We start from the raw sequence: 23,886 nt of genomic DNA on the forward strand, positions 1-23,886 counted from the left end.
GAGTGAATTCACAGGATTAAAAAAAGCCCACTTGTAGAGTTCATCACCAAGGACAAGGCTGAAACAAGACTATTCTTATCTGGCTACTTTTCTTTTTCTCATTAGAACAACCATTACATACCAGGGCAGCTTGGGTACAAACAACCAGTGGATGATGCCCGTGGCTAGATTATTAGTGTGATTATTTTCCTCAGCCACATAAACGTGGGCGATGAAGGAAATTAAATAACAACAAGCAGGGACTGGAAGCCAGGAGCAGGGTCCGCTGCAGCTGAACAGTCAGGAAGACTGACCACAGGAAGGTAATAATAGAGGAGAAAGAGAAAAGACAAATGAAGGCAACATCTAAAATGAGAAGGGGAATAGATAAGAGCAGCATTACATGATTATATCAGATGTATGCCATGCCAGCAGAATTGACTGAAATCGAGATAATTCTATTCCCCGTCACTTTACAGTGTAAAAGAGCCAATACCGTACTCTTTACCACAACTTGCAAATGCAGTAACAGCACAATACTGAGACATCCCGTTTCTCCTCATTTACTGCAACAGCTTCCCTGAGTCCATTCTCAAAAACACAGAAAACTGTTCACAACTCCATTCAAACACATCCAGCCGCAGTGTGGGCCAAACTGAGTTCACATTGTATTAACCCTCTATGGCATGACTCTTTATTTTGGGGAGTAAAAAATATTTCACCCCATTTTTGGGGAGCTTAGGGGCACCTGATTATCAATCATAAAATGTGTCCCGTCCGCCACCTCAGCCAGATTTAGTTTTGTTGCCTCAGGGTGACAACTAGACACGATGGGTACAACACAATAAGAGGAATAAGGAAAACAAGCAAAAGTTTTATTTTCACAACATCAACCTGTAAACCAACATCCAAATGATTCTGTGTGCGTCTGTGTGTAAACTACCTCTGCCATCCTTTGCTCTCACTATAATACTGAATGTTACAGCATCCTATCTGCGTCAGTATTTTCCACTTCCCCTCTATCCATCTTGCCACTGCACGAGTCCCAGACCTTGTTAAAACTCCCTTCAGATAACCCAATTCATTCTGTCCCATCACTCATCAGTCTCCTCGGGGCTTCGGCAAACACTATCACATGACGCCCCGCTAATCTTATTGGCTGATCGGAACTGTAAATGAACCCAGCCAGAGCCAATTACAAAAGGCACAAGTCATTAAGAGAGATGACTTCGGGGAGAGAAGCGGTGCTGGGGACAGGGGCATCGCAAATTACTTTCAGAATAGAGTTTGGGTTATCAGTTGCTGGCTAATATGCCAAGTGATTGGAGAAGGGAGGTATTGATACGGCTTAAAGTAGGCTTACACCGCAAGCCCTTTCTTGTGGTAATTAAACAGCTACATTGCCCTCCTTGGGAGATTTCCTGCGTTGGTCTGCTCCCAGAAAAACTTTGCGACAGGATTTTTACTGTGATAAGGTGTCGGATCAAAATGAAAAAAATAAAGTGTCTACAAATCTAAGTGAAACCACTTTAATTAAGTGTGTTAAACTCACAGTATTCACAGCATATAAGCAAGATCTAATGGCCTATGGGGCAATACGAGATAAAAAAAAAGAAGCTCATTTTAAGCTCCAAAATGAGTTACACATTCAAAAATGATTAAAGGCCCCATACAGGCACCTATTCTCCCCTCTGCCTACACCTGCTCCCCACTCCTACATTGTCAAAAGGACTTTTTCACAGCAAACATTTTGAGCTCAAGTGTAAATAATATAGATGAATGATGGCTGAATTCCATTTAGCTTCTTTGGTTTCAGGGTCCTGGTGGCATACTAGCCCACTGCCTGACTTTCATGGTTTACTGGGACAATTGAAATTGTTATTATGTTATTATTTATTGGAAAATGTTGCGTTATTAGAAATGTGGGCTTCTCCTCCAATCACAAGTGATGTTGGATATATCCCAAATATCTTAATTGCATCCACATGTCCCTGAATAGCATCTGGTGCATGGATCCTCCCACTACGAGGAGAGAGTAATCTAGAAAACACACCTTTACAGAAATGAGACATCCTTTCCTCTGAACCGTCTTCTCAAGCGACAGCTGTTTTTGATAACCACAGCACAGCTGGATCAGATGTCAGTCGGCTTCAACAGCTCTGTAGCTACTTCTGATGTTTTAGATTTTGTATTTGCACGTACCACACTGTCCACATAAGAATAACATTCACGTTCAGGTCAGGAGCGAGGAACGATCAAATAACGGAACTCACAAGGAGGTACACACTGTCACTTTAAAAGCCCGAACCAATCAGCCAGGCCAGGTCAGCCAGGTGTAAATGCAATGTGTAGTGTCGGACCATATTCTTAGAAAAAACAAAATGCAGAGCAAGTTGAAAGGTCACCTAACTACGCCTTCTCCTGATAGCTTAAACAAGCTCAGCCAATAACGCAAAAAACGCAAAATTTGCCGCATTCGCAGGCATTGAAAATGATCAACTGCCGAGAAATATGCGTGACGCTGTGTCGCGAAAGCCTATCAGCGTTAAGATGCTCCTCCTGTCATCACTGCCGTTGTTGAATCAGGAAAAAAATATTGTAGCCGTAGTCGTTCACCCAGAGCTCTACGATACCTGATATTAGTAGTGATCGGACAAAACTATGTATAGATGTATGTGTATAAACCATAATGGTACAAACAATGAAAAAGACGCTGCCGTATTCGCTCCGAGATGATGTTAATTTGAGTGTTGATGGAGCTGCTACAATGTTAGCATAGCCTCGCACTGATCGATCCGAGATCCATCGAGAAAAAAAACAAGTATTTTAAAAGTTATTTGCTTGTCGTCCGTCTTGTGGAGAGAACTCACAAAACATGAATTCAGACTTTTTACAAATCGGCATTATGATCTAGTTATTTCGGCATCCTTTTTTGTCCATTTATTGCAATTAAATCGCAGCCAAATCAATTTATTTTGGGTTCATACAGCTGTAGTAAACCAGCTAACTTGCTAGATACAGTGAATACACCTTGATGAAATTCACCGATCGCCTCCGGATGATGTTATGAACCCAGACAAGAAGGCGTTTATCTTCCCGGGATATCTGTGACTTTCAGAAACAAGTACTAAGCAGAAATAGTGGTTATTTTTTCCATGGTTAATGGCGGAAATAAATGTCTTTGTTGAATATGGCTTCCGTGGAGATAAGCCACTCCTCCTCTCCGGCACGTCTAGTGTGAATGAAGGGAAGGAGGTGAATCGCAACAAATGATCCCGCGAGTATCACGACTTTGCGCTTGGTTCCTCGTTTGTGTTAACACACCATTAGGCTGCACTTATGCACAGTGGTGCTAAATGTGAATGTCAGCCTGCTAAAATACTCAGTGGCAATGCTAATATGTTGATGTAAAGCAGGTATATTGTGAACGGTGTACACCATCTTAGTTAATTGTCAGCATGCTAACGTTTCATAATCAGCACTTAACACAAAGAACAGCTGAGGCTGATGGAAATATTATTTTTTCAGGTATTTGGTCATCGACCAAAGCATTGGACAGATATATAGGTCATAGATCTGATGATTGCTTGTGAGGAAAAGTCAGGGGATCATAAAATGTACCAAATTTCAATAGCTGTTGTACCATTTCACTCAAAACCACATCAGTCAACCTCATGGTGGCACGAGAGAAGAAGTCAGGGATGACCTAATTCTGTATGGTTCATCATGTGGGAACAACGCATGTGGTCAATGGCATTCCATCCAATAGCTGCGATATGTCCGTCCACTTGTGTCCATTGGCAGTTTTAGCCCATGAGCGTGAGCCTTGACGGTTATTGACTTTGATGACAGCATGTAAATCCCAGCCGAGCTTCAACGTGAGCAGAGGTCTAATCAGCCAGAGTCATGAAACACACCTGTGCTTGGCCATTATTATTCCACTCTAAAGTTTCGAAATGATCTGTCTACAAAAGGAAATTTCCCAAAACAGCATCGCAATGAGTTGAACTTTGGTGAACTTGCAGGCAAATATGGCCTATCTGGTCACCTGCCTGCATTTGTGCATGTGTGAATGTGCCCCGGGGGAAGAGGAAGGTATTAGTTTGTCTCAGTCGAAGGTGTAAAGAACATTGCCGTTCTTTGTAGACTTTGTGCAAGCAGCAAATTGCTTTCAAGGTGCAAAGTATATCGAAGCTGATATGGCAGCACAACCAGGCCAGAGATATTCCGTGCCGATTCTACGTGAAAGGTGTTAATTGAGGTGGCCTTTATAGCGACAGAGAAGCTGTGAGGCTGTGTAATTACAACACCATAAATCCCTGCATGTCACTCATACAGCCCAGAATAATGAAAAACCCACTCTGACACACACATATGGTGCCTTTAACGCCTCACCAGGAACTAAGCCTCTGACAGATCTCTTGTGTTGGTCTAATGAAATGCATCGAGAAACTGAAAAAAAATCTGTGATTCCATCGTCTGACTTGATCTTTCATTATCTACCCCTCTCTATCTCTACCCACTCATCTCATATGGTTTGGATCCCTGTCATTAAAACTACACCCAAATCTGTTCATATCTCCACAGAGGAAGCAGAGAAAGAATTACTTTCCACATGACCAGGAGTTTCAGTATTCTACAAAACAAGTATCCCAGTATCCCTGCACTCAAACAGAGGCTGTCTTGCTGAGTTGGCAGAGTTTGTTTTGGCGTGCCAGGTCCAGCGATCACTTCTGATCTGTGGATGAATCAGTATTCCAAGGACACGAGAGAGGCAGGGCCTGATAACAGCCACAACAGAGAGACACGTTTCTTCCCTGGCGAAGCTGAACAACGGTATTCTTTAATCACAGAAGTGATCCTGTTTACAAGGTGGCGACTTCCCCAAGAGGTTCAAGTCGAGACATGGAAGACAAAGGCGGTCATGGAGGGACAGGAGGAGGGAGACAGAGGTTGAGTTGCTGCTCCTAAAGTGCTAAAGTGAGAAAGACACAGTGTGTATTTTGGGTTAATGAAGCAATGCGGCAAGACAGGGGAGGCAACAGAAGGCGAGACAGTGTCTAGCTGTGATCTGCTGCACATTCTAGAGCATATCCCATTACACTGCCATCATCCGGGGTAAAGATGCCTTGATTCCACACCCTCACGCTGGCGTCACCTATGTCTACTGCTCCAAAGGGTCATAATTGAATGGCTGGGCAAGAACACATTGCAGTGAGGTAGTTAACCTGCTTGCCTCTGTGTCTCTTTCTCCATATAGGGATTGACATGAGATATATATCTATATATATATATAGATATATAGATATATATATATATACTTTGGAGTGAAAGTGAAGTACAAGGAAGAGACAAGTAAACACATCCAAAATTCATATAAGCCTGTTTTGGTCAAATGACATCTGACAGTGCCTTTGCTCTTCCTCTCTCATTTTCCAACCCCAAAAATGTACTTCATTCCTTTCTCCAGTCTTTTTCATTTTCACCTTTCACTTTTCTCCCCGAGTCTCTGAAGCTTGTGTCAGTTTCTTCCACAGTTCTCTTTTTGTCTCCTTGACACTGAGCCTTCCGTTACTATAGTTGATATTATACAACACAGAATCTGCTCTTTAGCTTGTGCTCTCTGGGCTCTTGTATAATGGATTCTTTGGAAAGTTAGAGAAGTCGTGTCATGGCTGATTTCTAGCATTTACTACGTCTCTTTCTGCTGACAGATCAGTACCAAATCCCCGCTTAATCAAACATTGATTTATCAACAGCTAAATCCGGGTTTATTGGAGTTTCTTTATACATTCAAAAGCCAGAGCTGGAGAACGAAACGATTGAGCTGTCTGTAAACACTGACAGTCATCTTCACAAATGTTAACTCCTCCGTACGTCCACGTACAAACACTGCTCAGCTCTCTTGTGCATAACTTAAGGGTATTTAATATGGGGTTTGGTGGCAGCACTCACTGAAGATTGCATGTGTGTGTGTGTGTGTGCGCCGCCGCGTTTCACACGACTGGGGCTTTGATGTTTTCTATTCTGCTCTTGGCCAGCGGATTGTAGCGCACTGGGCTGACACACTGGCTCATTGTGCTTTAATATTTAGTTTGGGGGAGCCTGATCACAGCTGGCTGAGGAAACAACATGAGTCTATCTGTCTGCGTTCAGCCTGCCAGGCTGCCTCACTGTGTGCTTCTGACATGACAGACAGTTAGCAGTGAAACCATTGTGTCTGTGCTGGCCTGAAACAGGGAAATTACTCAGCCCATTAAAGCACACTGCTGCCCAGCACTTAGTATGGCAATGAGGCGGTGCAGTGGTGGACACGGTACGCGAAGATGGAAATGAAGAATGGTGTGCCTACACACACACACACACACACACACACACACACACACACACACACACACACACACACACACACACACCTCTGCTACTGACAGCCAACTACCACTGTCAGTCTTTCTCTCTCTTTTGAGGAAAGAGATGATGAACCTATTATGTGGACCTGTCACAGAGCGATGGACAGATACTACACACATGCTGCGCACACGCACACACACAAACACACACAGTTCTATTTAATTTTACATCCATCTGAGCACCAAAGCGATTTGTTTTCTGTGACCCAATAGAATTCAGCGTCTCCTCTCCCCTTCTGCCTCCTGCTTTTGATTTAAACCAGAGGGGATGTGATCTGACTGTGATGAATGGTGAGACTTATCACACTGCTAGGTCTTAGTGCGTGAATGTGTGTGTAATACGTAATATTCCTGTACTTAACAAATGTCGCTTTGACTCTGTCGAGGTTGGCTAACTGTTGACACACACACACACACACACACACACACACACACACACACACACACACACACACACACACACACACACACATACGCCCTGAGTTATAAATGAGGTCACTCCTCCGTACATCCACGTACAAACACTGCTCAGCTCTCTTGTGCATAACTTTAGAGTATTTAATATGGGGTTTGGTGGCAGCACTCACTGAAGATTGCATGTGTGTGAGTATGTGTGTGTGTGTGTGTGCGCCGCCGCGTTTCACACGACTGGGGCTTTGATAATGTATTCATGCCTCCCAATGACAAATGGTTCCCACCAGGAGGCGGTTTAACATTTAAATGAGGAGCAGGAGAAAACATTGAACCACAACACACAGCAGTGAGTGGATACGCAAGGAGCAGGCTAGAGAGGCACCGCGTGTACCCGGACAAAGACAAAAAAAAGGAAAAAAAAAACAGGATGAACACGCAACTTCAAATCACCCACACACAAACGCACAGATCCGACACGGAATATAAAAAGCTAATGTGAAGGAAGGAGAAGGGGGTAAGATGCTGGAACAGCTGGCGTCCCGGCGGGGAATCAGAGAGCAGAAGAGAATTTGTTGGCGTGCAAAACCAGCAGCTACTGATGAGAGTTTATATAAACAGCCTGTCAAGCCCTCTGCTCTGGTTGGAACAATATCTCCTCAAACAATACCGCGCCGCTCTGCCGGCCTGCCAGGTTCCTGCTGCCCAGGCAGAACTGGGTTGTGGCTTTTTTTTTTTTTATTCAGAAACAGAAACTCATGATGGGAGGAGGGACACAATGTGCACAAATACAGATGCAGTGATGAAGGTGAGCCCCGGTGGACGCAAATAAACAGACACGCTTACACTCAGGCATGCACATACATGCATGTATATGTGCGCACACAGTGACAATCACACATTCATTGAAGCCTACAACTTCACACGCCATACAGTGACAAATGGCCCCGTCGGCCTCTCCTGCAAATGCAGTTGATCGCTATGGCAACAGGGTATACCCTCCAGACTAGACACTCACTGCTGTAGATTCTCCAGCGGAGATGACCTCTGACCTTGACCCTAACATTATCATTCCCTCACTACCTTGTTGAACCCCCCCCCCCAGATCCTGTGTTCTTCTCTTCCGTTTGTCCTGTTCTGTCTTGAACCAGACTCCCCGCCTTCCCAATAGTATGTGCGCTCCATGGTTCACCATCTGTTGCAGCCCGGAGGCCTGCTCCAGCGGACTTGCCCTCGTGCTGTTAACCAGAAACTACAGTCAATCTGTTGCTATACTCGCGCAAAACATTTACCAAGAGTATACTTCCCATTTAGGGCTGGCACACAAGGTCAAATCGGCTTAAACCGGGGCGGACCACGGCAAAGGGGAGAATATTTACTTCAGGAAACCTCTCACACTTTCAGTTATACACCGCAAGAATCAAGGTTGCTGGCAGCATATTTTCATTTTGAGAAGCAGGGGCGTCGTTAGGCCTATTTTAGGGGGGCTGAAGCCCCCCTAAAATGTTCTTCAGCCCCCCCAAATAATTTCTCACATGGACAAGTTATTTATAACTCTAACATGCTACAAATGTGCGTTCTGGTTTGTATGTTTTCTCCCCCTTCAAATTACAATCCAATAGCCTATCATCATACATAACGATATAAAGTTGACACTGTCAGGTCCATTCTCCATCCATTGTGTGCGGTCCCTTTAAGAATTAGGATTTGGGAGTGACGTGGATATGAAAGCAAGTTTATCCGTCTTTCCTTTATAAGCAGGAAAATTATTTCTCTCTTTATTTGAGAAAAGTTCATATTTGTGTTGTCAAATTTCACTATGACCCTGAAATTCTGTCTCTTGTGTTATCATATACTGAATGCAAGCAAAACTACAAAGCAAAATCACACTCTTTCCGATTGAACCAATCTATGAACTGTCTATATCCACGGCCCCAAATGGGCCCCAAAAAAAATGTTACGCGCAAACATGCCACTCCCCTTGGGGCTAAGCCCCCCTTTCTTTCAATCCTAGAAACGCCCCTGTTGAGAAGTATCAATTATGTGAATATGTAATTCAATGGCCGATAGATAGTAGATTATCATGTTGTGAAATTGACCTAGAAAAACGGTACATGAATATAATGTAATGCTGTTTGAGTCACACTTTAGTACCCGCTTCATTGCTTTTTTCAGAATGTTTTCCCAATTATCTTTTTGCATACAGGTGCTTCTCATACATGCCCCGCCTTTAACCTCCTCCCTTTCTGTTTGACACAGGTCTATTGCTCACTCTCACCCTCCTCTTACGTTCAGGTTAGATGGGTATGTATCTGAGGTTTCCACATAAAGACAAAGATGAAGATGTCAGGGTCTCGGAGTATTGGCCTCGGAGCAGCATGGACCAAGTGCCTCTAATCGATCACGTTTTTACATGTTGGACATACATAGGATTAAGTGCGGTTTGAGTTTTATGGTTTGGCTGAAGGGTTGGCAATGTCGGTCCACCTCAAGTCTGAAATATCTCCACGATCTATCATTGGATGGATTGCTGTACACGTTGTACAGATCAAGATGCGCTGACTTTCATTCTAGCGTCACCAGTTGACATTTTTGGGTTTAGTCAAATGTCTCGACGACTATTGAATGTATTGCCATGAAATTAGGGACAACGATTTCTGTATCGCCTCAAGATGCATTGTAATAACTTCGCTGAGCCTGGGCCTTATAGTGTAGTGCCATCATCAGGTCAAAATCCTAACGTGTCCAACAATTTGGATTCGATCTCGGAACCCATTTGCTATCGGTCTGAGCAGAACTCACTTTGAGGAACGTAAACGTATTTCTTCTACAAAACCTATTTTTTATTGAACAAAAGAAGCCAAACCTCTCTTGCTGAGTTAAATGAGATGATTGATATCACTTTCAACTCTGTCCGCTAAATATAGAGCTCCAATCAGCAACTGTTTAGCTTAGTTTAGCACATACTAGACCACAATATTTGTTCATAGGTTAATGAATTAGTGAGTAACATTTAGAGGTGCTAGAAAGAAGGTGGCTTTTTGTTACCTTTTTGTTAAGCTAAGCTAACCAGCTGCTAGTGGTAGCTTCATATTTACCACACAGCCTCCAGAGTGGTATCAATCTTCTCATCTAACACTCGGCAAAAAAAACTAAATAAGTGTATTTCCAAAAAGGGTAAACAATTTCTTGAAAGCAGATACATAACACTGTCACAGTCAGTATCTCAACAGCTTTATAAAGCTGTGAACCATCTTCTTACCCCGTATCCTCTTCTGGCACCAACACTAATCTTACTCCCTGCCCTGCCTGCTCACGCTCTTCATCATTTCTCTTCTTCTCCACCTCTTCCTTCTCCCCCTGGCTTTATATCTTTTCCCTGTTATCACCTCTCATGTCCCTTCCTTTCTCTTGTTCCTTTGACCCTTCCACCTCCCCCGCCTGCCCCATCATTACTCCTCTTTCAACGCTCATCTTTCTAAGGCTGCCGAATTCCACAGCACAACAGTGCTATTCTGCTGCCTACTAATAGAATCTCTCAGTTCCTTTAATGGATCTGTCAGAATCTCCCTGAGCATGGCAGACCAGATAGATTGATAGGGAGAGGGAGAGAGACATTGAAAGAGAGGGACAAAGAGACAGCGAGACACAGGAAGAGAGAAGCCCAGAGGAGGAGAGACACCATAGACGACCATATGTTCCGTTAGAAGCAGTGCCACTTCAGGCCATCACATTGTCACTGCGGGATAATGACAGTTTCACTGTGGCCAGGTGAAACTAGCCAACAGGTTGAGTCCTCACCAAGAGTGAACTGTACTTAATGCAGAGGCAGGCTTTGTTTCTGTATATGTATATACTTATGCCCTGACACTCATCACACAGGAGGAATTCTTTGTGTAATGCAAGTGAGAAGAGATATATAGTGGGAAGACGTGTTAGCCATAGCTACCACTGCATAAAGTCAAATCTTTTTCATAATTATACCCTTAACACTCATTGAACTCCTTCAATAGTTTATTTGAGCGGTAGCTGAGGTGAACCTGGCTTATTTCGTTGACATCTGTGTTGCTGTGGTGGTTTTACACCTTTAGTTAAAAAGTGTAGGAAGGACTTTGTTCAAAATAAACCTTTTTGTGCATGGTTGTTTCCTGGGAAGGAACCAATTTGGGACAGTAATTTCAAAGCCTTTTATTGACTCGCTAATAATTACTGTTGCATTATATTGGAGACATTACATTGGTGGCCAAATGGATTTTTTATTTTTCTGAAGGTTTTACAGATGATTGAATCACGTTGTCTAATTAACCTCCATCATCTTTATACAGTGGGGTATCTGTAACTCACCGTTATCTGTGGCGATGAAGACAGCTGTGTATTTGTTGTCACGGACTTCAGGAGACTCGCGGTCCAGCGAGGCCGAGGTGTTGACAATTCCTGTGACTGGGTTCACACTCAGCCAGCCTGCTGGGTCTCGCAGAACAGCATACCTGGAAGAAAGTCAATTTTTAAAAAGTCACAAGTTGAAAATGGACTGGTGTTTGTATAGTGCCTTTCTAGTCCTACGACCACTCAAAGTGCTTTAACACTACGTCGCACTTATTTTGGTCCTGTATTTCTAGGTTCCATGTGGCTCACAGACAGACACACAAGAACATACAAGACAGGCATTTGTGCTCCCCACATTTGTTCTGTACAGTGTATAACTGTATTACCAACTCCAGCTTCAAAACATTCCCATTTAGAGTAGAGTAAGAAATACAACAATATTTTACATTTTCAGGACATCTAGCATGGGAAACCTGGTTGCATAAGACGATAAATGCCAATGCTCAGGAAAAAAATACATAAAATATGTATGAATTGCAAGTTATCATTTTGTTTTGTTATGTTTGACCCAAATATGTCGGACCCTCGAGCAACAAGAGTTGCTAATACATGGAAAAAAGAATGTGAAAACAAGGCTAACTGTTCTTGTTTATTTTTTACAGTCTAAAAAACATCAGCTGCTCTCACAAAGAAGAGCAACTTTTCGAGTTACCTTGGACACCCAAATATTCGACAATGCACCTGTACAAGTATGTATGTAGATGTGTGTGTGTGTGTGTGTGTGCGTGCATGTTTTACTGATGTTGTGGGGACATACTTCTGCTTACTACATCGTGGGGACTTGACTTCCTATCGAGGACAAGATGCATGTGCCCATGACGTTACAATTTAGGGTAAAAACTTGGTTGAAGGTGATTGTAAGGGTTAGGATTCGGCAAGTAGCGGTTATGATTGGGTTCAGAGTTAGTCTCCAGGAAATGAATGTCAGTCAATGTAATGTGTGTGTGTGTGTGTCCACTGTTTTGGAGGAATAAGGATTTGTTGAGATGCAGGTGACAGTATTCCAAAGGAGCTCATAATGTTATTGGCCTGAAAACCAAACATAACAATTAAGATTATATTGTAGATTTGTTTGGCGAAAGGAAGAAGGGTGCTGTGTGGTCGGATATAATAATAATCTGTAAAAAAAAGAAGGTCCTTTTCAAACAAGAAAATTGTCAGTTCACAATTACTCTCTGTGCGTATAGGCTCTACCCCTGTACACATGCATGTGTAAGTGACTGCTGCAGCAGCAGCAGCAGCAGCTCCTGCAGGGCTCAGATTTGAAGATGATGAACGACCTCTCCAAAAATCTCGTGGGCGAACGGCAAAGTCGGCATCTCCTTGAAAAACAGCCAAAGAGTGGACCGCGACCCTGCTAATGTGACCGCCGATGGCTGGTAGATGGTGATTGGAAGGGGCTTGCATCGGTGTTAATGTCACAAGTGATTGCTTTAGAAGCTCATTTGCACTTCTTTTTGAAACACGTTCAGAAATGTGCACACGCGTATGTACTTTAAGCAGATACGTACACCTTCAGACGAGGTCTTCTTCCGTGAAACATCACTCATACATGCACAAAAGGCACACACAGGGAGCTAAGACTTTCTTCACCACAAGGCCACGCTTTGCCAAAGTGCTCAGCAGTAGACAAATTGTCTTTGAAATGGAGCTCCTCAGCTAACAGAGTGCGACAGAGCCTTGGGAAATGGCTTCGCAATCAACCTCTGATCACACCTTTCCCCTCTCGCTCTTCCTCTCACACACTTTCCCTGCCAGTGATAACTATTAACCAACACATATGTTCTAGTGTAACAAAAGAGGCAGCTCGCCTCCTGCGGGGTTAAATGTGCTGTTAATAATGACACATATTTCATTGTACATGCTCTCTTTCCGACACACACACACACACACACCAACAGACATGGATCTGCCTCCTGATTCATATGGCCAACTACTCCAATAAAACAGAGCCTGGCTCACAGGTTACTAACCTCCATATGTCTCTCTCCTCCCATCACTGGCTTAACTGGCAGACACACACGCTGTGTGACATCACCGTTTCCACATTGCAACACCGAGACACACACACGCACATGCACGAGAGTACAACAACGCCTTGAGGGTATTTGATGTCAAGTACGTAGGATCTACCAAATATGTGATGTATATTTACATAATCTGTATGTTTCAGTGTACTAGGGCAGGGATTCCCAAAGTGGGGTGCGCGCACCCCTGGGGCTGCGCGAGCTGCCTCTAGGGGGTGCGCGAGAGGAAAAATGTAATGGCGGTGCAGTCCTGTCTCCTAAAAATTACGTTCCCCCAAAACTAAAATGCATTCTCAATTACGTTTTACCACGAACGTATTTTCTCCCTGATTACGTTTGTGTTTGACGTACAAATACGCTTCTCATCAACATATCTTTGCTGTACTCTGGTCTTTATGTTTCTGTGATCTGGCTCGCCTCTACCCCGCCACCCACGAGTTATTGACCCGCGGCCTGTTCCGAGGGCTGACAGACCTGACGATCGGGTGCCTCACGGCGGGGGCGGCTGGAGACCTCGCGTCCCAGCGCCAACGGGTGAGCGAGCGCCACTCGGAACCATGAAACCAAGTCCCGGATTTCACCCGGGGGACATTCTGGAGGTATTGTGACCGGGTGATGTGCCTCGTTGCTGGGGAGGTATGAGCCGAGAGTGGCGGGGTGTTATGGAGGTATATATTACAACTCGGTGTTGTTCCCGTGCGTGGATGAGCGCATTTCTGCCGAAGACAGGCGGCGTGTTGTGGTGGTATTCTGGCCGCGTAATAGGGAGGAGAGGTGGTGGTGGAGAGGGAAAAATGTTAAAGAGATGGTGGAATGTATGATTGGAGAGAGAGAAGCGAAAAAGTTGGACGTGATCCCGGTGTCCAACAACACTGTCGCGCGCATCGATGCTTTGTCCGAAGACATCCTGGCTACATTGGTCGGTCGCGTGAAGAAGAGTGAGTTTTACTCTCTGCAAGTAGACGAGCCTACAGATGTGGCCAATCCGGCCAATCGTCCGTTACCTTCGTAACGTTATGTCCGTTACCTTTTCGAAGGCACGGTGCAGGAAGAGTTTTTGTGTTTTTTATCTTGTAAACAAACGCCACGCGCAAGCAAAATGTTCTCTCATTCGTCCGATTTTTATGCGGCTCTGTTGCTTTTTTTTTTTTAAGGTGTGTGTGTGTGGGGGGGGGGGGGGGTGCGTGAACCCGGTCGGGATGTAGAAGGGGGTGCGTGGCCTAAAAAGTTTGGGAACCGCTGTACTAGGGCATGGCCAATATTGTTTATTATATTATCTTAGGGATTTGATTGTATTGCTCAGCACATATCCTGGTAAAAAAAGAAAGAAAAGTTGATGAAATAAAATAAAATGTAGGAAAACACCATCACTTTGACGCAAAGACTGCTTTTCACATCAACATACTGCCTCCTACATACTCAATCTGCTGAGTGCTCCGCACGCTCCAAGTGCTTCAAGTGGAAAATCTCAGCGCTGGTGACGGAAATAGAGGAGAAGCTTGTTCTGGCCGTGTCTGGCTATCCTCAGTGTTATGTGACGGACAGACACGCATCATGAACAAGACCAGAAAGCCCATGTATGGGAGCTGCTAGGTGGACACAGAATGTTGCCGGATCGTCCCACTTGATCTTACGATATGGCTGTCAGATTGAGCGGTGACATGCTCATCTATACAAAGACCAATCAGGACAAGCATCCTGCAGTTGGTGCCTTTCCCAGCAGACTTAAGTATACTCAAGCAAGACTGCCATGTGATGCGGTACATGACTTGACGCCGGTCTCGCCCAAGCTAACGGCTCCCTCACATCTCCGTAAAAGTCCCTGCAAATTTCCAAAGAGGCTTTATTTGGATAATCGAAATGGTTACTTTCTTGCCGGAAAAAATATGAAAACTTAATAGTGTAACATATTTATTAGGTTTTAGCTTGGCTCAAAATCTTTAACATTGCAAATTCTGAATAGACACAATGCACGTTGGGGCAGTTTAGTATGTAGAGTAAAATCCATCTGCAGTATTATAAGTTCTAGCAAATCTAACGTACATTTGGATATTTTGTCATATGCACTAAATCCACATACCATGCAGATGAAACGCGCTGCATACTCATTTTTACATCATACTTATGCGATTCAGAATACAGCCCCAGTCTTTGTGCTAAGCTAAGCTAAACAGCTGTCAAATCAGCGTACAGAAATAAATCAGATCTTCTCATTGAACTTTCAACACAAGAGTGAAAAAAAAGTGGTGAAAAACCAAATGCATGAGGTACTCAAATTGTTTTCTTAAAAGCAAAGATCATCATTTTCAAATGTCAAATTGCGAGGCCAGTGTCAAGGCCTCAACAAAACATTTAGTGTTACAGCAACACCATTAAACACCATACATACATTTCATCCCTCTGCTACAGAGAGAAGCCAAAAAACGAAGTTAACCAGGATTTGAAGTCTGGAAATCAGCAGAGCAGCCCAACCAGCTCATCCATGAAATCTTCTCTTAAATGTGCATTTTCATTCTACATGAACTCACAGATACACTCCAAAGCACAAACCCTGGGAATCTCTTTCAGACACGTAGGGCTGGCAGCACAAACACAATGGAGCTATGAAGGCTGTTGAGTAAAATATCAGGCTATTATGTCTCTTCCTAAAGTACAAGTTCTGAAGAAGTGTAATGCTTCAGTCTGCTTTAGTGCAGGCTCAAGGGTAACCACTAAATGAGTCAGATCCACTGTTCCTCCTCTATGTGCAAACATGGGGACAGTCCATTAGAGCCCTTTAAAGGGCAAATTAGAAAGACATTAAAAAGCCATTAGGAATATTCATCTGGTTATACGTGGTTATCTCCAAAACCAGAGAGGGCCCAAACAAATCAGTCAACAAATGAGACAGTGCCCAAACACAATGGTCACACATGTCCTCATTTAGCTGCAAAGACACACATCCGCATCAAACGCACACACACACAAAAGTAAAACACACAACAGGAAGCAAAACTCTCTTGTGTGGTTTGCTTGCACTGTGAAATAATTCTCAAGGCTACACCCCGAGGGAGTACTCTGAGCTGCTGTGGCTGGTATCAGAGCCCAGTCAGGGGTTGTGTGTGTGTCCCCTTAGCTGTAAGAGGACACAGAGGAGCCTGTACGAGGCTGGCATGCGTCTAGTGCATCTGTCTTACTGTCAGGTGTCTCATTAGAGGTGATCCAGAGCCAAAGACTAAATATAATACCAACCTACGAGGGTCTTTTAAATGATTTTACATACGCCTCTGAGAAGCAATCCTTTCAGTGTTTCTTGAAAACAAAAGGCTTGGTCAATTATGAGTCAAATTGAAATGATCCACTTTCAAAGTTAAAAATACTGGGATTTTAGAAAATTGCAGGCACTTTGTTAAGAAAAACAACAAGGGGGCTGCAGGGGGCTGTCATTTCGGCAAATGTAAAACAAATGATTCAAAATGATGGCACAGAATGATGTGTGATAAAAACTAAAAGGAATGTCTTTACCAATGTGTATTAAGTGTGTAAATCATTTATACAGCAAACAGTTCTTATACGAGAGCAGAGTTTCACTGTCGCTCTCGTGGAAGTGTTGACACAGATAAGCTCTTTCTAACTCTGATCTGAGCCTTGTTCCTCAGTCTTCCTCAGACAACTTCAAGGGGTTTTGAGAGAGAGAGAGAGAGAGAGAGAGAGAGAGAGAGAGAGAGAGAGAGAGAGAGAGAGAGAGAGAGAGAGAGAGAGAGAGAGAAAGAGGCTCGCCGCCCACTCATCATCCAGTTACGTCAGGAGCAAAATGCTCACATGCACTGTGCCCATCTGCGTGTGTTTTTGTGTCAATAGCCGGTGCGGTAGGGATAATCTGAATAAGAGAGACAATTTATGGTAAGAGCTAATTTAGAGAGAATATAAAAGCTGAGCAGTGAGCGCCGTGAAGGAAAGCTCCTTGCATAAATGCAGATTATTGCTCTCTGTTTTCTCTGAGGTGAGAAATGTTGCTGGCAGCTCTTCTAAAAGAAGTAATTGTGTGGCTGCTTGATTCATTCCTCTTTTAAATTTGTTAACTTGTTTACGTTTGTTGGATCAACGGTATTACTTAATATATCGATGAAGGATCTCAAATGGGTTTGAAAAATGTACTTTCTGAATTGGACATCGCACTTCTCTGATACAAAAATACGACCAATTTGGTTCCACCTGCTGTTTGGGACGATGACGATACGCTCGTTCTTGTATCATTAACTACAATATTAAATTGACCAAAATGTTTGAGCAAATGTGAGCTCAACAGGAGTTTATATCACACACGACATAAGACATCCAATTGATGAACAGTGACACTGTCCTCACACAGAATGATGACATGATGGGCCAGAAGTCTGCATTCGTCCCCTGCGGCCATTCGTAAGGGAACTTCAGAGAAGTAGATGATCTGTGCAGCTTTAATCAGACCACATCCGCATAGAGGCGAGAGATCAGAAAACATGTACCATTATCGGAGTCCTTGTGGGATTTATACTGGTCATTTTGACACAGCGCCCGAGTCAGACTACTCCGAGCTACAGATCAGGTTAGAGTTCCCGTGTAACTCCCAAAGCATCCGCGGAGTTCGTCCATCTGTCTCTTTAAGCTGAGCCGGCTTTTCTGCTGAGCCCGTGTGGGTTTGCAGGGGTTGATGGGTATTCATGCCCTCACCTCCCTCTCCGAATGAGCATCATTAAGTTTCACAAAACAGCCATAACAATCTAGGACAGCTGGTCAGGTCACGCATATACTTACTTTATAAGGAAAATTGGTTTTTCAGCTCGGGGTCTGGACCTCCCTTGTGAGATGATTTTTGGGGGTCAAAGGAAGATTTACTTAAAGTGCAATTATATGCAAAAAATATGCCAGTGCTGGATTTATTTTTTTTAAACTTTTGATCCTTGTATAATACATGATACTTGGCTCTTGGGCTTGTTACAAGAATCAAATGCATCTCTTCTTTCTGTGATGAAGTTCATTACCGACACATCTATATCAGGGCGTTGCAGGCTTCACTTCACCGTGACATCATTGCAAGTTGTTCAAAGGTACTCGGTGAATACAGGTGAGGTTGGACGCTAGACTAGACCGGCAGTAAGGAAGAGACAGTAATGCAAAATGAGACAAAGATCTGTGTCAAACAACAGCAACGCAACATGTGATTCACAGGTGTGTTTCTACGAAGCTCGAAAGCATAATGATTCAAACTGTCGGAGGCAAATGCACCCAAATTGAATGTGTATATGGCTGTAAGTATGTGTGTATAAAGAGAGAAGAAGATCGTATTCCTCTGCTGTTTGGTCACTTGAGAAGCTGATCATTTTGTCCTAAAATACATTTCACCCTCTTTACAGAAACACACACACACACACACACACCACATAGGAGCTTAGTCTTGCTATTTTAAGGGTCAGTGTTCCCCATTTTCAGTTTTTCTGCAGTGCACAGCAACTTACACAACTTATACTCATACACTTGATGGCAATGGCAGCATATTACAGGAAAAGCTATTATGCATTTCTCTTCCCCCACATTTCTCTGACTTTCTCTCTTCTTCTGTCCTCACTTTCTGCTGGCATTATGGTACTATCTTTAAATGTCTCTCTATCACTTTATATCTTCTCTCTGGTGTCAGCAAGATCCAGTCGTTGGCGTCTAACTTACAGAGAGGAAGAATGCTCATAGTGTGTTTCTATCTGAGAGCTACCGAGTGTGTGTGTGTGTGAGCAATAGATATGACAACAATCGAGAAACGCCGAGTAGAAAGGTGCTCGGGTTTGTGCCGTCTTGTGTTCGGCCGTAACAACTGAACACTTCATCCGAATCCACAGCTAGTAAAGCGAGAGCAGGAGGGCAGAGAGAGCGAGCTAAGAAAAGGGATCAAGAATGGAGATAAGACGGGGACACACGAGACCGGAACTGTGAATAAATGTGCAATGCCAATGAATTCGCTTTCTATCGCAGACTCCTCCCCCGCTCGCAGACTCCTCCCCCGCTCGTCTCGGCTCTATTTCATCTCTGGTGGTGTCATCTGAGGAGCCAGTCATAGAGTGCTGTGCGGGTCCACTTTTGCAAACCTGTACCCACCTGTTGTTTTTTTTCTTCAGTGAAAAGATGTAAAACCTCTCTGCACACTACCTGCCCAGAACCCAGCGGGAGACCGACGGTGTACGCTGCTAGATAATCAACCGAGTCAAGCATTTACCGTAGCTGCCAAATATTTCCCCAGGGAGTTGGTGGAGACCAAAAACCCGAGCTTAAAGAAGAGTGAATGTGGGACTAACACTCACCACTCTGCCAGAAACACGACTCCGAATGAATGCTCATGTTTACAAACTAATGAGGAAAATCTACCAAACATCATATTGAGATGTAAATGGCCAGACAATTGCTGGCTGTTAGAATTGATGAAATAGTGATAGAAAAGATGAACGTAAACAATACTTCTTTTTACCTTTCTCCTGTTGATTTCCCCTGCAGATCTTAGGCACCTAATTCATTGCAGGAATCAGGTGCCAGTTATTGGCATCGTTCCTGGACTAGCACTCCCACTTCCATGAAAGGAACAGAAACAATCTCTGCGTTTCACTTTGAACACGGCATTGAGCTTAAGTGGGCATGAACTGTAATATAAGTCAGAGGTCAAAACCATTTGTGTTCCTTTTGAGCCGTGATAAACTTTGAGGCAGATTAAAAATGTCTGTCTCGCACATTTCATTTTTGGGATTACAGAGGAAGAAAAAGAAAGAGAGGATTTGTCTTTGAAGGCTTTGTGGTTGAAAAATAAGGGACTCCTTTGGGGTCACCTACAAATTCCGCGGTCAGCCGCTCTGGACTGGTTTTCAACTTGAGCTGAACTGAGCCGAGCTGCCCACTTTTGGCCAACCACTGCTCCAGGCCATGTGGACAAATTACCCATGTCACACCTGTTCATATTTCTGCTCTGTATCAGCACAGTGCAGCAGGTCTATACGGGGGAAATAAATGTGACAGCGCTGAGAAAGCAAACGCTGCCGCCTGTCGCATCAATCATCTGTCACAGAGGTTTGTCTTGGTGTACGTGTCAGCAGGGAAAGTATGTGAACTTGGACAAAAAGGTGTAAAAGAAGGTGTGAAGTGCGTGACGGGAGTTTTAATTAAGATATCTACAGTGCTGGATGTGCATATGCATTATTATGAAAAGGCTGAGGGGGTTTAATTGGCAATCATGGAAGACTGTCACAGCACGTCTTCGCCAGATGTGGTAAAAACTCTTTCCTGTCATTCTTCATCCTTACCATCCATTCAACTTCAAGTCATCCCCTGTCAAATCCTGGCCTGAACATATCAGTCGGCAGGGACGAGCTTATAGGAGCACATTAAACCACACCACTCGCCAACAGCCTTAATCATAGATGTGTTATGCAAAAAGCAACAGACGGATCGGCCGTTGGATGTGTGAATTAAAAGAGAGACTCAGTGGAGAGGTGGTTACAGAGAGAATTGATCCTGTCTGAATGAGTGACAGAAGCTGCTTTCTTTAATTATATTCTTTGTACTCTTGAAGTCCTCTTTGCATGTCTCCATGGGTGGAGAGAGGACAGTCTCTCTGCTTTGTCCGTCTCCTCATTACAGTTACTGATCCGGTGTCCTGTCCGAGCTCGAATCAGGCTTGGCCCGAGAGCGTGACTAAATAGGGACCCAACCTATACGTTTGATTTACCTTTTTACACAACCTCAAAGGCTCTCTTGGCTCTTTCCGCTGTTGTTTGCTGCGAGCCAGGTAGTGTCTAGAGGAGACTCTCTGCCAACACCACTCAGCTCCACAGACAGTCCACCGAGTGTGCTGAACAAAGACCCACTGTGTCGACTTAACAGCAACAGTGGGGCGAGCGCAGAAGAGAAGGCGGGCTGGAATGAGAATGAAAGGTTTGCATTGTCAATATTTGGCAGGGACGGAGACGAGTATGCAAGGACACTCCTTTGAAACACGAATGCAGAGAGAAGGCACAGGAGTGTGTCTGCACATGCACATTGTGACGCCAGTGTGCTCTCCTCGCTGGGTGCGACATCATTTTCATGAATTAGCAAGCTTGAGTAACACAACACAGGACCAAAAAGTTATTATCATAATAAGGTGCATAATAGCACCTCTTTGCATCAGTGGAAAAGCATAACCTTGTAATTAAGAGGAAGAAAAGCAATTTGCTTCTGCTTCACAGCACAGCAGCCCTCTCTCCCTGTTCCTCTTGGCATATTTTGAGATTGTTTTAATTATTTCCCGGCATTCTGACTGTATGACTAAAGCCTCTCCTTGCCCCACCTCTCCGTTCCTGTCTCTCTCTCGCTCTTCCCTCCTGTACCGCCTGTTTGCCAAGTATTTACTGAGCTGCTAGAAATGAGAAACAAATCTGAACATCTGATTAGCCTGTAATCAGCCCTTCACATCCCCACAGGACAGATGAAAGAGAGGGGGGGCAGATGAAAGAGAGGGGGGCAGATGAAAGAGGGGGGGGATGGAGGAGACTGTAAGACTCAGCCTGTTTCGCTCTGCAGTGATGTTAAAATGAAAAACCGGCAACCCACATCCTTGAAACTTTCTCTGAGACAGCCCGTCTCCTGCTCTTAGATGGTGCAATGCTGCCTCAAACAGTAGTTCCTCGGTCCTATCCCATTTTACGTGGCAGTTTGGTAGGTTTGGAGGTTTGAAGAAGTATGCAAAGTGATGCAGCAACTTCACCCTGTTGGCAAATGCCAGTTTGATTCTATTTTGACATCCTTAAGCAAGCCAGCACTGCATATACGAGACACAGTGAAAACCAATTACACTCACTCCCTTCCAGCCACTTAGTTGAGGCTACGCGTGGGTCGAACACGTACATTTTTTTGTATTCTTTGCTGTATACTGAATACATTCCAATTTCTGACAACTGCTTTGCTTTGACAGAATCAATGCCTCTTATTGCACTGCAAACAATGAGCGAACAGACCTGAGCCATGGCAGAGAGAAGTTGTTTGAACGTGCCGGTGCATTCTACCAAACTAAATACAAAAGGGTGAAACAAACATTGGCTGGATTCATTTAAACAGGGCAACGATACAGAGATCACGATGCCATAGATATTGTAGCTTGTACAATTATTACGTTTATGAAACTGTTACGACATGGTAGTTTGCAGGTTTACATTTCTGTATTAAAGCTATACAAGCGGTCATTAACAATGCACACGTGCAGTTATCAAATCAAGGGAAAATGATAGTATCCTACACACACAGTTTGTTGTACGAATGCTCCAGAGACCGGTTCTGGGGTTTTGGGTTCTATTTGCAGGGTTCATTTTGAATGTGATGCGTTGGACAGAAAGGGAGAGACGGGGACGGAGACAGACAGCAAACATCTGGCCAGACAGATGTGCCCTGCTGTTGTGTGAGTGTGGCCACTTTGAACTTTGGGCAAACTTTTTGAATTAGTTAGCACAAGTTCAGCAGAAGTATCATTGATTTCCTCTTTACTTTACTCTCCTGATTCATCGCTGGTATCTTGTAATTTGTGCGCTTTGCAGCATCCAGAATGTTTCACGTGCCCAGCATATCTGGGCACGTGACACATTTGCGGGGCAGTCTCAGTCAATCAAATCTTCTTTAACGACAATCTACTTGTGTTATTAAAAATATGTGTCAGTCAGTGGATGAATTACTCTCGGCTGGCTCCATCCCAACATTCTGTCCTTCCCTGTGTGCTCTCTTGGTATGTCTCGCTGTTATCTTTATCTCACGTCCTGCATCCTCTCTGTCTCTCTTTTTGTGCTTCTGTTCGTTCTCCTGTGCAGACGGGGACAATTTCAGACACATCTTAAGGCGATCACACTGTCTGACCCCTCACAGGTCAGCCTTCGTAGCACTCGACACCTCCCTCCTTCACACAGACTGTCATCCGCACAGTCCGTCTGTCTCATTCTCTCCTCCTTTACCTCGGCTCCTCAAAGCTACCTGCCAGTTTTCGTGCCAGACATTCCAGCTTCCCATCCTTCTTCCTTTAAGTCCCATCCCTTTTAACTTGAAAAAGGCCGGAGTGAGAAGTGGAAGTAGACAGCTGCTGAATTATGGACGACCCAACTGTTTGAGATTCTCTCGGTTTTTCAAAAGCCAGGAGAGAAAAACAAGTTAAATGTACTTCAGAGAAGATGGAGGAGTCGTAGTCGAGAGACGGCCAAGTCTGAAGACCTTTCATTGTGACAACGTATACATCTGAAACACACTGGACATGTTGTTATTGTCAATGCTATTGATCATTTCCCCCACATTCGACTTTTTATCCGTCTGTTGTTCAAAGCATTCTGTTTTATCTGCCTACAGCTTCTCCATGTGGTGGACAATCTTTGGAAATGTCTGGTACATGTCGACCTGTTGTCTGGGTTCAGTGGGGAGAAGCAGAAAATATTTACTGTGATCACTTAAAAGAAAAAAATACTAACCGCACACACTAGACAAGAAACAAATATGAAGAAAACTAAAAATAAAGAAACGTTCTCAGAGTATCGCCTCTGCAGACTGTCCTCCATGAGTCACTCTGTGTTCAAACCATGGCTCCTTTTCCCATCAAGCGTCAATTACTTCAGTGTAAATAGTTATTTGACAACTGATGAGAGTCCTGTCACTGGAAATGAGACCTA

The 23,886-nt window shown here is 43.9% G+C and overlaps 1 protein-coding gene across 1 annotated transcript in view; it reads right to left on the reverse strand.

The window, feature by feature from the left end:
- The window catches only part of cdh13 (cadherin 13, H-cadherin (heart)), a gene marked incomplete at its 5' end in the record, with an annotated part of 225,316 nt that overhangs the window by 22,006 nt on the left and 179,424 nt on the right, over positions 1-23,886 (reverse strand). The window contains one exon of the mRNA XM_079268410.1: positions 11,145-11,287. Coding sequence (XP_079124536.1) covers positions 11,145-11,287 — 143 coding nt within the window. The remainder of the gene's footprint in view (positions 1-11,144; positions 11,288-23,886) is intronic.

The sequence above is a fragment of the Melanostigma gelatinosum genome, assembly GCF_949748355.1.
Source record: "Melanostigma gelatinosum genome assembly, chromosome: 1".
NCBI classification, from domain to species: Eukaryota; Metazoa; Chordata; class Actinopteri; order Perciformes; family Zoarcidae; genus Melanostigma; species Melanostigma gelatinosum.